General features: G+C 38.6%; 1 protein-coding gene across 1 annotated transcript in view; it reads right to left on the bottom strand.

Annotated features, from left to right (window-relative positions):
* Nucleotides 1-1,295: 1,295 nt before the first annotated feature.
* The window catches only part of TMEM260 (transmembrane protein 260), a 65,071-nt gene continuing 50,427 nt past the window's right edge, over nucleotides 1,296-15,939 (bottom strand). Inside the window, exons 13-16 of the mRNA XM_037832641.1 lie at nucleotides 13,262-13,438; nucleotides 11,628-11,681; nucleotides 6,526-6,616; nucleotides 1,296-2,348 (exon numbers count right to left, since the gene is read on the bottom strand). Of these exons, the coding sequence (XP_037688569.1) occupies nucleotides 2,094-2,348; nucleotides 6,526-6,616; nucleotides 11,628-11,681; nucleotides 13,262-13,438 (577 nt within the window). The 3' untranslated portion in view covers nucleotides 1,296-2,093. The remainder of the gene's footprint in view (nucleotides 2,349-6,525; nucleotides 6,617-11,627; nucleotides 11,682-13,261; nucleotides 13,439-15,939) is intronic.

The raw sequence follows: 15,939 nt of genomic DNA on the forward strand, positions 1-15,939 counted from the left end.
TGTTCATCTCACACAGGCATGCAAACTCTTTTCTGAACCAATAAAGACGATGAATTTCCAGGAAAGTTTATTTTGAAATTTTTTATTTTTTTATTTTTTTTTTTAGAAAAGTGAAAAACCATAATCTTACTTAATTTCTTTCAAATGGATAAACTTAGACAATTTATCAACGCTTTCTTAAATTTTTACACCACACTGAACTCCAACAGGTTTTTGTTTTAAGGTAAACCAGTTTTTTGGTTCTTCCCTGTGGAGAAGCTACTTTCCAGTCAGTGAAAGTTCTTGGCCCATGATTAAAAGTCTTTGCCAATTAGTACTCAACAACTTCAATTCATTTTTTTCTGGTTCAAGATGAGTAGGAGCCTAATAAGGCTGTGATAAAAGGGCAAAAAGGCACTGAGAGCCAAAAGCGGATTAATGAGCTCCTCCATTTATTTGTCTTCCTAACAGCTGAACTGTTACAACTATTGACACTCTTCAAAAGGTTCCGCTCTGAACCCTGTCCAGGCACTGCAGGCTCCAATGGACATCTTCAAATCCAGAGAATGGAGGGGCAAGAGCTTCCCCTGTGTGATGCCAAAACCAACAAAGCCCCATGGATCAGGTAATGAAACTTCAGCTTTTCCCCCTTTGAGATTTATTTACTGGCAGCTGACAAGGGGCAAATTCAGCTCGAATTGTGCAGTCAAGGCCCTGTCAAGCTTTTAGAGGCACCCTTGTCTTGAAGCACCTTCATGACTGGCATTTCACTCAAAAGCCCTCGGCCCTGGTCCTTAACAGCTTATGACATCACAAAGGACACTCCAGACAGATGCCTACATGGCATCCTGCAGCATTTTAAAAGAGAATTAGTGGTTTTAATTATGGTCGTAGTATGAAAGGGAACCATGCAAGCTCCACAGGAGACCTTTGATCAGACCCTTTTGCTAGTACAATGCCACGGAACTGTGACTATTCCTGGTAAGGGGCCTTTTCTTGCTGAATGACTCACCAGTGATCTTTGAATGCAGACAAGCTTCTAGCCCTCCCTCTTCATTAGTGAGCATTTCTATACAGGGGCCTATATAGTGCTTGGAGTCTAGGAGCTATACAATTGGGGGGAAAAGAATCCCTACAGATTCTGGCCTCTACTTAGGAAGTGCTGAAGGACTCTGAGTGACTTTATTCATTAAAACAGGTTGCTATTAATTAACTGTCATAATAAAATAAAGAACTATTATTTGCATTTCTTACTCTGTTCTCTTTAGTAATATGTATAAAAGATGCTTGTAACAGAAATGAATTTATTGAGCCACTTCCCCACCCCCCAACTTTTTTTTTTTTTTTTTGCATTTTGGTAGCAGGAGCTGACTAATTATTGGGCCCAGATCTGTGAATTCAAATAGAAGTAAAACATAAATATAAAATTAATTAAGGAACTGCAAAATCCTTTTGACTTGCCAGTCAGTTTATGCAACTGAAATAAGCAAACATCAAATCAGCTTGCCTTTTTGGTGATTACAGAGAACTATCTAAGACAATACAACTCAAACATTTTCAAAATATCACCAGGTTGGTGTTTTGCTTGAAGTACAAGATTATGTAATAACCATAGTTACTAAAAAAAAAAAAAAATGTATTCTAATTCGAAGCAGAGCAAGATTAATTCTTTTTTTTAAAAAACACTATTTTGCTTTCAGGAAAAATAAAGTGTCTTTGGCCTGGTATTAATATTTTAAGAATTTAACCTTCAAAACTGATCCCAATAAGCACAGTCCACAAAAGACTCATGGTTGAAATTTTAGGTAAATGAAAATAGTACACCCTCTTCTAGAATCCAATCAAATACCATCATGTGAAAGACTGTGGAAGTAGGAGGATTTTTCAAGATTCTCACTGATATGCTAATGTGGTGACATATGGGATAAACAGAATTTTACATAAATAGCACATCTCAGTCACAAACATCCCAGTAAACAATACTGCGGTACCATTTTACTTGTATCTGGGAGAGGACTTAGTTTTCAATTTTTATACAGTTTCTCTTCTTGGAGGAAAAACTTTGGGACTTCAGAATTTTGGAAGCCGAAGCAGGTTTTTCGTATTTTGCTGCCTCAGATTTTTTTCATATTTCTCAGACTTTGCAGTTCTTTTCTTAGGTGCTTTAAAGCAACTAAAATATCAGGCAGCTGAGGATCATTCTGTGCTTTCTGAGTGTAGAGACGGAAATGTCTGATGGTTTCAGATAACAGGACTTCAGGGTCTGTATCCACTTCCCGAAGACGCAGCATCCGCTCACAGGCAATGGCATAGTTCTTGTGCCAATTCACTGGGTGTTCCTTTTGTAAATAGACAATCTCCTTATAAAGCTGGAAAACAGCAAAACGTAGGTACCCTTTGTTACTCCTTGACTTTTTTCAAAAACAGAAAACACGGGTGAATTAATAACACAAGAAAAAAAATCCAAGTAGCCTACAGTAAAATTCTAATCGTTGCTAGGCCATGCAGAAAATGCAAGGATGTTACTGTAATTATTACAGTAGCAGGAGGTGAACAGGCTTCATCTAAAACTGCTTCTGGGGTTTTTCGGATGTTGCTGGGGGAATCTAAGACACACTGTGTCAGGACAAAATGCTCTTCCTCCAGAAAGATGTTCTGGGAAAAGGATTTAGTTCTAATTCATGGAAAGCTATTTACTCAACATGCAGAAAGGTTGAAAACTCTGAATTTAGCTATTGGAGAAAAAAAAAATAGCTTTTTTTTTTAGAAGATTGCCAGGGAAAAGAACTTGATGGTATTTAAATCTTGCCCACATTATTTACATAAAATGTTCTCTACATTATAAAACAACAAGAAAACGAACTAAACAAATCCATCATCAAGTAGGCTGGGCATGATAAAATTTAAGAGACTTCCTTAAAGCAAGATATTTAAAATCTTCACAGTATTCTATAACTACAATTAGGATAAGTTATCATTTTGCCCACAGAAATTCAGAATTTTGCTTTTCAATATAAGAGATACTATTAATTGGACAGCAGAATTTTTGATAGCAAATTTTCCAGAGAGAGAAAAATCAAAATTTAAAATAAAAAAGCAGATATGAATCTGCAAAATGGAATAGTACACTTGCTCATTTGGGATAGTCACGGCTTTCTTAGGGCTCGTCAGATTAGAGTCAGATTTACAAGGAATCTGGAACTCTGAGACTCTGAGAGCACAGAACAAGCAATAATGCTTTCTTGAGGGACAAGTGCTTTTTGAATTAGAACTGTATTCATGAAATCAATCAATTGAAAGTGACCCAATTAGATTATCTATTTCTCCAACTCCTACTCCAGAACAGAAAAACGCAGACCTAACCTATTTTTAAATAGCTTCCATGTGAAGAATTCCATATCCATGTGATATGTTATTTTGATGTTTAATAAGCCTCGCTTTTCAAGCTGTCTTTTCAAAGCAATTTTCCCCTTAGTTCCCTTCATTTGATAAAACAGGAGTCACCACGCACTTTCATATACATCCAAGCTATCAAATCAGCCTCCCACTCTTTAATTCTCTTGATAAAATACCCAGTTTCTCTATCCTTTCCCAATAGCCTTTTCCATCTAACCAGTGCTTCTCTTTCTGAACCTCCCTCCAGTGAAGTACCTGGCACACTGGCACTCAGCAACTGTGAAGTTTCTTCACTTCCCTGAAGTTTTCAAAATCCTACTCAGAGGTTTTGGAGTCCAAAATGGCTGTGAGCAATTCAATGAGCATTTCCCCAACAGTTTAGGAGAACAAGAGACCCATTCTTGACCTACCTGCTCTGGTCCTAGACATCAGAGCATCCATGACTACCCTCTTCTAGAGCACTTTGTTTCTGATGCATCATTAAGTCAAATCTGCCATATCTTAAACCAATCATTTCTCATCATGTGGAGTTGTATCTCTTCCTCTATGTGTGTGTGTTAAGGTGCCATTTCTCTTAGTAGACTATATTCTATTTCTTGGGGATATCTTCAACTTAGCAAATTTATTCCCAAGGAGTTGGCTACTTCCTGCTCCTCCACTGTGATGTGATGACACCTGAACGTAGTGTTCTTTATAAGCTAGGGAGCAGGATAATGCAAATAATAATAAAAATATCCTTTTTTACCTAACAAGACTGCTCTTGTTGAGACCAGTACTGGGGCTGGATTTGTGTTGACTCATCAAATATTTGACCTTATTTGTCCTATAAAGAATGTCACACCTATGGTGACAAATGCAAAGGAGATACTCATAGTCTGTGTTCACTAAAGAGTCAAGTTCACGGGCCCAGAGGGCCAATAAGTGCATAAAGCAGATTCAGCAGCGGCCTAACAACTGACAATGGAATCAGATCACTGATGAGAATATTACATATTAGCAAGTCTCAGATCTCTCCCAACTAAATTTTGTTTTATGATATGATCAGGAAGGGGATATGATATGATCAGGATATACAAGATAATCTATAAAGTTTAGAAGCCACTTTTTAAAATTTTCTAGTTGAAATCCAGGCCTGGAGAGGTTAATTGGCTTACTCACAGTTGATAATTACTGACAGAGCTCGGGCGTGCTGTCACCAATAATCTAGTCCCTTACAGTCGTCCAGTGGGGCACCTTGGAGAGTTCTGGGCTTCCCGCATTATGGCCTGCCCTCCCCTCCCTCTCTCCTTTCCTTGCCTCACCATCTGTCAGACTAGTTCCTTCTGAGCTTCCAAGATGACACTCAAGCCACATCTCTGGAAGCCTTCCCTCCCTTCCTCACCACTCTCCTCTCCAGCTTACTCTGACTGAGGCACAGCGCTCATGTGTCCATAGCATCTCTGTGTATCTCTCATAGCACTTTTAACACGAACTGTAACTGAGGGTTTTATCTTCTGCCTTAGATAGTGGAGACAATACTTGATTGTCTCCAACACAATGGAACAGAGTGGGTGCTCAATAAATGTTCTGTGAATGAATAAATAAAGGAATAAACAGTGAGTCAATGACCACTAAACTTAGAGGTAAAATTAGTCATACTGACTGGATGCCATGCTATTTTGACTAAGCACCCTACAAATGTCCCAGCTGAACAGATCCACAGTGGTCGCTCATACACACAGCTCCTGACCCCGTTTCTCATTGCTCCTTGCCTGGACCTCTCTTACCTGCAGAGCAGGATCCCACACTATCTCTGAAGGTGTCTGAAGGGCCCAATGCTAAAAAATCACAGAGTAGTAGGGAATTGCTAAAATACTGTGGCAGCAAGCCTCTCCTCTGTGTTTCCATTTCCCATCAGAGAGGACTGATTTGAACAACATCCTCATACCAGTGAGGATGCATATTCTGAAGGTTTGTTTAGCTTTCTGGGGCCATAGTTATAAGACAAAGCCACTCTCCATTACTCTTTATCTTTTCTCATGAAATCTCAACCAACCATCATTTAAAGTGTAGCCAGGGTCATGACTTTTGCATAGAGGGTAACCTGCCAGGACTCATTTACTAGGAAGCCATTGTTTTAGTTTCCTATTGCTGCTGTAACAAATTACCACAAAGTTAGTAGCTTAAAACAACACAAAGTATCTTATAGTTCTGGGGGTCAGCAGTTCTAAAATCAAGGTGACTGAAGGCTGAATTCCTTTTGGAGGCCCTTTCCTGCCCTCTTCCAGCTTCTAGAGGCCACCTATATACCTTGGCCTGTCTGTGGCCCCTTCCTATATCTTCAAGACCAGCAGCATAGCATCTTCAAATCTCTATCTATCACCTTTGCTTGTATCGTCACATCTCCTCTGGCTCCAACTCTCCTTTTTTTTTTTTTTTTAATTGAGATATATTCACATACCATGCAGTCATACAAAACAAACTGTACATTTGATTGTTCACAGTACCATTACATAGTTGCACATTCATCACCAAAACACAAAGTAAAAAACAACACTGGGTGCCTTTGTCTGTTTGTTTGTTTGTTTCCTTCCCCCATTTTTCTACTCATCCATCCATAAATTAGACAAAGGGGAGTGTGGTCCTTATGGCTTTACCAATCCCATTGTCACCTCTCATAAGCTACATTTTTATACAATCGTCTTCAAGATTCATGGGTTCTGGGTTGTAGTTTGATAGTTTCAGGTATTGCCAGCTACCCCAATTCATTAGAACCTAAAAAGGTTGTCTATATTGTGCGTAAGAATGCCCACCACTGCCTCCCTTTTATAAGGACTCTTGTGATTACATTTGGACCCACCTGGATTATCTAAGATAATTTCATTATCTCAAAATCCTTAACTTAATCTCATCTACAAAGCCCCCTTTGCCATGTACGGTAACAGGGACAGGCTCTGGGGATTAGAATGTATCATCTTGGGGAGCATTACTCTGCCTACCACAGCCATTTAATTTAGAAATGATTTATGATGCATGAGTATTTTTCCATGGCTTTTCAACCAAAGTACGGTGAAAAAAGAAAAACTCTATTGTGATACATCCAACCTCTACCTCAAACAATCACCACTACCCTCCCACCAATCACATGCTTCCACCAAATATATAACGTACGTTATATGCATGAGTGTAGAGCTGAGCTTTCACATTTGAAGGTATATTAGTAGTTTCTGCCAGGTTAAAGATGAAGAATGGTGTTTTCATCCTGGGGGTGGGGATGGAGTAGGAAAATCATTAGAATCATGTTGTCAGTTTCACATTCAGAGAAAAATCTGCCAGACTCTTCCACTGATAAGGAATATACACAGCCTTTTATTGTATTATTTTTTTTCATGATTATTTTCCTCTTTATTCTGATTGATTTTTTTTTTAATTGAGATTGTTTACTTACCATACAATTATCCAAAGATCCAAAGTGTACAATCAATTGCCCTTGGTACCATCATACAGCTGTGCATCCATCACCACAATTAATTTTTTTAAATTTTAGAACATTTTCATTACTCCAGAAATCAAGACAAAGAAAAAAAAAAAAAAGAAACTCAAATCCTCCCATACCCCTAACCACCCCCCTCCATTATTGACTCATAGTATTGGTATGGTACATTTGTCACTGTTGATGAAAGAATGTTCAAATACTACTAACTGTAGTATATGGTTTGCAATAGGGATTTTTTGCCCTATATGCCCCTCTATTATTAACTTCTAGTTATAGTGTCATACATTTGTTCTAGTTCATGAAAGAGATTTCTAATATTTGTACAGTTAATCATGGACATTGCCTACCAGATACACTGTTTTATACATTCCCATCTTTTAACCTCCAACTTTCCTTCTGGTGACATATGTGACTCTGAGCTTCCCCTTTCCACCACATTCACCACCATTCAGCACTGTTAGTTATTCTTGCAATGTGCTACTGTCACCTCTGTCCATTTCCAAATGCCTAAGTTCAACCTAGTTGAACATTCTGCTCATAATAAGCAACCACTCCTCATTTTTAGCCCCGTTCTATATCCTGGTAGCTTATATTTCATGTCTAAGAGTTTACATATTATAATTAGTTCATATCAGTGAGACTATACAATATTTGTCCTTATGTGTCTGACTTAGTTCACTCAATATAGTGCCCTCAAGTTTCTTCATCAACCCATTTTTTTAAATACGGTTTTGTTCACACACCATACGTTCCGTCCAACGTAAACAATCGATGGTTCCCTATATAGTCACATATTTACGTATTCAGCACCATCACCACTATCTATATAAGAACATTTCCATTTCTTCCACAAAGGAGGAGGAACAGTCAAAGAAGGTAGAGAGATAAAAAGAAAAAAGAGAGAGGAAAAAAAATGATAGCTAGGAAGCAACAAAAGGAAAGATAGCATTAAACTAAAGTAGAATAAAGAGTCAGACAACATCACCAATGCCAAGAGTCCCATACCCTATGGCCACCCCCACCCCATATGTATTTAGCTTTGGTATGTTGCCTTTGTTATATTAAAGGAAGCATAATACAATGTTTCCATTGATTAGTCTCTAGTTTGCATGATTGCATTTTCCACCAATCCCACCCTATAACACCTTGTAATGTTGATATTCATTTGTTCTACCTCATGTAAAAACATATTTGTACATTTTATCACAATCATTGTGCACCCTAGGTTTCACTGAGTTATACAGTCCCAGTCTTTATCTTTCCTCTTTCATTCTGCAGTACCACATGCTCCTAACCTTCCTCTTTCAACCATACTCACAGTCATCTTTGTTCAGTGTACTTACATTGCTGTGCTACCATCACCCAATATTATGTTCCAAACCTCTCCCTCCTGTCTTTTCCTTTCTATCTGCAGTGCTTCCTTTAGTGTTTCCTGTAGAGCAGGTATCTCGTTCACAAACTCTCTCATTGTCTGTTTCTCAGAGAATATTTTAAACCCTCCCTCCTATTTGAAGGACAGTTTTGTCAGATATGAGATTCTCGGTTGGCAGTTTTTCTCTTTCAGTATCTTAAATATATTACACCACTTCCTTCTTGCCTCCATGGTTTCTACTGAGAAATCTGTACATAGTCTTTTAAGCTTCCTTTGTATGTGATGGATTGCTTTTCTCTTGCTGCTTTCAGGATTCTCTCTTTGTCTTTGATGTTTGATTATCTGATTATTAAGTGTCTTGGTGTAGGCCTATTCAGATGTATTCTGTTTGGGGTATGCTGTGCTTCTTGGTTATGTAATTTTATGTCTTTCATAAGAGATGGGAAATTTTCATTGATTATTTTCTCTATTATTGCTTCTGCCCCTTTTCCCTCTCTTCTCCTTCTGGGACACTCATGGCACGTTCTTTCATGCATTTCATATTGTCATTCAAATCCCTGAGATGTTGCTCATATTTTTCCATTCTTTTCCCTATCTGTTCTTTTATGTGTAGGATTTCAGGTTTCTTATTCTCCAGTTCCTGAGTGTTTTCTTCTGCCTCTTGAGATCTGCTGTTGTATGTTTCCAGTGTGTCTTTCATCTCTTATGTTGTGCCTTTCATTTCTATAGATTCTGCCAGTTGTTTTTTCAAACTTTCAATTTCTACCTTATATTTGCCCAGTGTTTTCATTATACGCTTCATCTTTTTTGCCATATCTTCCCTAAACTTTTTGAATTGATTTAGCATTAGTTGTTTCAATTCCTGTATCTCAGTTGAAGTGTAAGTTTGTTCCTTTGACTGGGCCCTAACTTCGTTTTTCTTAGCGTAGGTTGTAGTTTTCTGTTGTCTAGGCATCTGGTTTCCTTGGTTACCCCTGAATCAGGTTTTCCCAGACCAGAACAGGCTCAGATCTCAGAAGGGGGCAATATCCTGTATCAGGTTTCCCTGAGGGTGTGTCTTAGAAGATTGACAAAAGCTGTGAGGCCTCTAGCTGCTCTGCTTTTCCTAACCTGCCCAGCAGGTGGCATCTGATAGCCTGTCGCTCCTGACTGGTGTAAGGAGGTGTGGTTCCCTTAGTTTCTGTTTTGCTGTTTTCCCCCAGGCTCTGGGGTTTGGTTCTGAATGGGAGGCAGGTAGTACGACTGGGCACCACCTCCTTCGTCTTAGGGAAGATACACCCCCTAGGGAGTGATCATCAGCATTTAAACAGATTGTCTCTCTGACTCTGCTATCTCCACCCTTGTCTGAGTCAGAGCCCTGTGAACTGAAAATGGCTGCAGCTTTCTCCACTGAGCCGCCCAGGTTGAGAGAGAGAAAAAGGGACAGAAAGCCCCCCTTCATGGCCAGTCCATGGCCACCCCAGCTTCATCTGCTGGCCAGAGACAGGACCTGGTCTTCTGGGCTCCCTTTCCCCTCATGGGGCAGAGTTCTCCCGCTCTTTAAGGTCAGTTGTCACTCAAAGCCTCTGTCTGCTTGTTGGGGATTTGTAGCTTATATTGAGCAGTTCACGTTTGTTAATTAAAACCCCAGTTGGAGCTGGACTGAGGTATATTTGCTTGTTTTGCAGTTTGGGCTGCTATGGGGGGAGGCGGCTCCCGGCTTGGGACTGCAGTTTTTACTTACAGATTTTATGCTGAGATCTCAGGCATGCCTCCCAATCCAGGTTGGTGGACGATGTGCAGACAGTCATGGTTGTCCCCCAGCAGTTATTCTAGATTATTTACTAGTTGTTCCTGGTTGTTTATTAGTTGTTGCAGGGGGACTAACTAACTTCCACTCCTCTCTATGCCACTATCTTCTTTCCATTTCTGTTGTATTATTTTTTAATTTTCTCATGTTCATGGAAGTTTATTTAGAAACAACAGCAACCCCTTCCTTCCACCCCCCACATCCCCACAGCCTCCAAGACATTGCATTTGCACTGATTACCAAATTTTTTAAAAGAAAGCTTACTTTCACCATCACTATTCTAAGAAGTCCTTCTCCAGATGTATGTTATTGTTATGCAAGAGCAGCTGGGATGGGGAAGACTTGCTGGACTTGTCAGCACATTCCTGAAGGTTCCCATCCTGGCTGCTCAAGGCAGGTGTGACCAGTTCTTCAAAGGTGGCTGGACCAAACCCTTAACCACATGAATTCATCCAAATTGTATGTTGCACACCAATTAAATCAATACCTGCCCAAATAATAACCTGCTCTCTTATTTTATTTGCTCCTCCTCCTAGCTTTCTCATGTTCAATCACAGCAAAGAACTGTAAAAACATACAGTATATGTTTGATTAGTTCTTCAAAGCAAGTATTATCCCTATAAATGATAACTTGAAATATGTTGTTTTCTGACTTTTTCAAAAACATAACTGAATAAATTATAGTCTATCTATTTTTATAATCACTATTTTGAATCTGACATTAAAAAATATCTTTAAACTTAGGTGAGCCCTTTATAAAATAAATTAATTCTTGGTGCAAAGTGCACTCCCTGGCACAGAGTGTGCATCAGTACATTTGTGCTGAAGGAAGCACTGCATGTATCTATGGCAGGCTCACCTGTATCTCTTAGGACTTTTACATTAACATTTAGGCCCAACTTTCTTGGTGTTATTTATTTTGATTATCATAAAATAATGACAGGATGTTAAACCAAGGGAATCAGTTTGATTCACATCACTATGACGTGTTCCATAAAGGGCAGTGTGTCCTCTCTTTCTGAACAATAGGAAAGTAAGGCATCTATCACCTTAATATTCCAATCTCTTCTAATACGTCTGTCTGATCCACTAGACTATGAGCTCCTTGAGAGCAGGAACTCTGCCTTATTCATACGTGTAGCTTCAATTCTTAGCATAGTGTCTGGCTTCTAGAAGGTATTAAATAAATGCTTAATTAATTAAGTGGCACATTAAAAAATGGAGACAGGATTGTATTTATCAACTTCTACTCAATCCCATGAATTTTGGTTTCGTTGAGGCAGTGTAGGTAGGAGTTAAGAGGGTTCCAGAATCAGAGAGAAGTAAGTTTTGGACTCCATTACTAGTAGCTGTGTGGTTTTAGTTACCTAACATTTCTTTAGTTCCAATTTGTTCTTCTATAGAAGGGGATAAAAACAACTACTACACAGGTTGTTGTAGGGAGGCAATGCGATTATTCAGATACAATGATTAATACAATGCTTCAGACAAAATAATTGCTCAACACGTCATTTTTTCATCACCACTCAGCCCTACTCCCAAAATGAGCAGTGACAAAAGCCACCTCTCTGCAATATTGAAAATAGACTGAAAACACAAAAATGTCATTTAGTTACCTTGCTTGCCACATTTCTTCATTGGCCACAGATTCCCAAGAAAATGCATCAAACCTGGAATGACAAGAAAACAGTAATTATTTTCTGTCAGCTACATTTATTGTTATGGGCATGAAATCTCTGTTTTGTTGTCTTCTAGGCCCCCCCAAATAGGCTGGATTTTGAAGTACTAATAGGGTCCAAAATAATAAACTATTCTTCTAGAAAATTTCAATCATGTTAGGAATTGTGGGTTTTGGAAAATGTATTCTTAATCTGCATGCGCTTCGGTATCTCATGGGAACAAATGAAGGACTAATGGAAATAGGCTGGAGACATCTGAGGAGCCAGCTATTCCTAAGAACCCCTAGAAGGGCGCAGGGCAGAGGGTGAGGCAGGCCTCACCCTATGGGCACAGCTGAGAGCCAAAGAGCTGGGAACCAAGGGGCTAAGCCTAAAGAGAGGGACTCCCTGCTTTGATAAATCACTGTTGCCTCTAGGACACTGCAGAAAGAACACTGGCCAAATCATTTGCTGATTTTTCTTTCTCTTAATTAAACTTTCACTTGTTATGTATCGACTATGACAGAGTGGAGATAATGAGTGATGTTGTGTACTTGTATAATCTTCAGCTGTTGGAAGAATATGTTATTTTCTAACATTTCCTCATGATGGTCACAGAGTGCTTTGATTTAGACTTAATTATCCATTTCTGACATTTACACAACAAGGTGGTTTGTTTGTTCATATTGACTCAAAAAATATTTGTAGCATTTTTATATGATCTTGTCTGCTCTTGAATTATAAGCAATAGGTTATATAATCTTTAAATGATGCATAATTTTAAAAATAGGCAATGGAGGCTACTACTGTTCTTTAAATACAGAATCATTTTTCATGAGAGAGATAGTTAAACCCAATGAGGAAATGCTTAAAGGAAAGCTGAAAATCCCAAAACATACACAGGCTGATGCCAAACAAGTGTAAAGAAAAAGTTACCCAAATCATGGCCACTCTTACAGAGAAGCTATCTGCCATTCATGAAGAAAGGAAAATATGACTAGTTTATGCACACGGAAACTACCATGGGCAAATGAGTGCCTTTTAAAAACCCAAATGCAGTTAATGAATCTCTTCTACTTTTACGGTAATGAGATACAGGATGGCGGCCAATGTAGCATTCAAGGAGCCAGACATGAAAGATGCCCATTTCATGTGGTACCCATTTAGCCACAGCGTCCTTTTCCTTCCTACTCTCCATTGTTCCTCACACAGGAGGATAATTAAGACATGTTCTCTTTCTGTCTAATTCTCATGACTAGTTCAGCCATAGCCAATGGCTGCATGAGCTACCTGAGGTCACCAGGGACTACCAGCCCACCACAGGGCCTCCTGAGAGAAAAGCAGTTACATCTGGAGCTGTGGCTGGTTTGTGAACCCTGGTGAAAGCTGTCAAAATGCTCAGAGCTTTAGCAGCAGGGAACAACCAGAATATTTCAAAATGACTTACCCAGAAGTAGACCCTATAGTACCCACAATAACTGATATGTTTATGGTAACAATAAAAACAAAATGACAAAAAGGCATCTCAGAATTTAGTAAGCTTTTTTAAGCACTGCTATACTCTGATTTAAAAATATAACTGATGTTTGTACCTTCCATATTCTTCAGTCCAGTTATAGATATTTCTTGTAAGTGTAATCCATTCCTCAGGGTTGAATACAGTCTCTGAAGGAACTAATTTGTCACAAGAACCCCATGGCCAAAGTGAATAGTTCTTTTTCCAGGTTGGGTCACCTTCATGAATTCCTATGCAAACAAATGTTTCTTTTCTATTGAACACAGAAAAATATATGATATATTTTAAACTTAAAGCACTAAGTGTTAAATAAATATGATGGGTCATGATAGGTTGTTTTTAACTCCTTAAACCTTGATTATCCATAAACCATTTGTGAACATTTTGTTTTTTTAAATCTTTCACAAATTAGACCTGTCTGAAATTTATCTTGGTGCTGTAAAAAAGCTGCTTGTGGGGGATATGAGGAGAAGCAAACAAGATACAGATGATAAAACTCAGCTGACCCTAATATTATAAGAATTCACTTGGGGACAAGAATCCTTATAAGGAAAACTCCTGTAAAACTATTTAATATGTAAACATATGCACTCTTTGATACCTTTTTTTAAATTTTACGGGTAGAAATATAATTCTTCCTTTGTGCCCCTACTTAGAAGTAGTCTCTCCTTCCTCAACTTCCCACTGCACTTTATTTCTGTACCTCTTTCATCATTACTGAATTATACTTACTATATATATTTCTAAATCTCCCTGACTAGCTCAGAAGCATTCTGAGGACAGGTTCTCATCCCTGAATTAACTCTGAACCCCACTCAGCAAGAGACAGAGCATACAATAAGTATTTGCTGAATAAAATTAATTTGATTTGAATAACCATTAGGAGATTCAAATACTGCAAAAATAAGTACTAGAAATGTTTTAAACAAACTTGATTCAAAAAAATTTATAACTGAAAGTTCTATTCCAATTTTTGGTTTATGCCTTAATAGCTACTACTAAGTAGGAAAAAAATGGAAAAAGAAGCATATTAGGGAAAATCACTTTTCTGGCTTAGAATGTTTTCTTTACCGTTTATTACCTATATGATTTTAGGAAAATTACTTAACTACCTGTGTCTGCCTCCTCATCTGTGAAATGGGTTTGATAACTACCTTTGAGAGCTGTTTAGGATTACATGTGGTATTTAATATATAAAGCACAGTTTCGAAACATAATGGGGCGTCTGTTCTGGGGAAGATGGTGTAAACACACTCTATCTTCTCCCTCCCACTGAATACAACTGTAATTCCTGCACAAAGTACATGGAGCAGTTATCTGATGACTCTGAAGGCTGGGTTCTACCAAACCAGTGATGAGTTAATTATCCCCCCCCCCCCAATATTGCCTGGGCTGGACTCAAAGGCAGCCTGAAACCCAGAAGCATGTACCAGCTGAGGAAAGAAACAGCTCCAAGAAAAGCCCTTTCTTTCTAGTCCAAGGAGTGGGAGGGGGACTCCTAAGGGTTAGAGAGAGTAGAGGAAATCCTCCGGATCTTTCCCTCCTCTCCTTCCTCAGGCACCAGGGAATACTGTGGCATGTGTGGAGGTAGTGGCACAGAGATACCAGTGGCACTTGGGCAGGTGCCTAAAACTCTAAGGGAGGAGCTGTTCCAAAAGCATGGGACAAATCCCCATTGCTTTTTGTCTCTCTCTGTCCTCTAGCTCCTAGACCATAGATGCGTACAAAGTCATGGGAAATATGTCAGAACAGGGAAATCAAAACTGCAGATTTCTGACCAGAGGGTCAGGAAGGAAGGTCCCAGGGAAGTGGAAAGTATTGGGGCAATCATAAAATGGAAGTAGATCAAGAGAGCAATTCCATAAAGTTATGAAGTTCTGGCTTATTTCTGAGCTGGGCATGCATGGATCTGACTCTAAACCCCCTTTGAGAATGAGCTACAGGATTCAGACTGGGTACTGTGTGCCATACTCATGGGACTGATGCAAATAGCAGTGCAAATGCTTTGAAAACTGAACTGAAATTGGAATCACAATTCACAGAAGGTAGGTTAGAACTTGTAGCCAGAGTAAATCTGGTCACTGGCCTGATGACACAGATGTTAGCATTGTCATACAAAGACTTTAAAACAGCTATTATAACAATGCACCAAGAAATAAGGATAAATATTCTTGAAATAAATGAAAAGATAGAAAAATCTCATCAAAGAAATAGAAGCTATAAAGACGAACCAAATGGAAATTTTAGAACTGAAAAACGCAGTAACAAAAATAAATTCACTGGATGGGCTCAATTGGAAAGAGAGAATGTCAATGAACTTGAAAAGAAATCAATAGAAATTATTCAGTTTCAACAAAGAGAGAAAAAAGACTGGAAACAAATGTACGGAGTCTCAGGAACTGTAGGACAATAGCAGAAGGTACAACATACATATCATCAGAGTCCCAGAAAGAGAAGAGAAAGACTGTGGAGCAGAAAATACATTTAAAGAAATAATGTTTGAAAAGTTCCGAAATTTTGTGAATGACATTAAGATTCAAGAAACTCGGTGAACTCCAGACAGAATAAACTTAAAGACATCTATGCCCAGAAATATCAAAATCAAATTGCTGAAAACTAAGGACAACAAACAAATTTTAAGCAGCCAGGGAAAAACAACACATTTTGTACAGGGGGAAAAATGACTTGAATGACTGTAGATTTCTTATCGGAAACCATATGGCCACAAGGAAGTGAAACAACATTTTTAAAGTG

Source organism: Choloepus didactylus, chromosome 4 (genome assembly GCF_015220235.1).
Source record: "Choloepus didactylus isolate mChoDid1 chromosome 4, mChoDid1.pri, whole genome shotgun sequence".
NCBI classification, from domain to species: domain Eukaryota; kingdom Metazoa; phylum Chordata; class Mammalia; order Pilosa; family Megalonychidae; genus Choloepus; species Choloepus didactylus.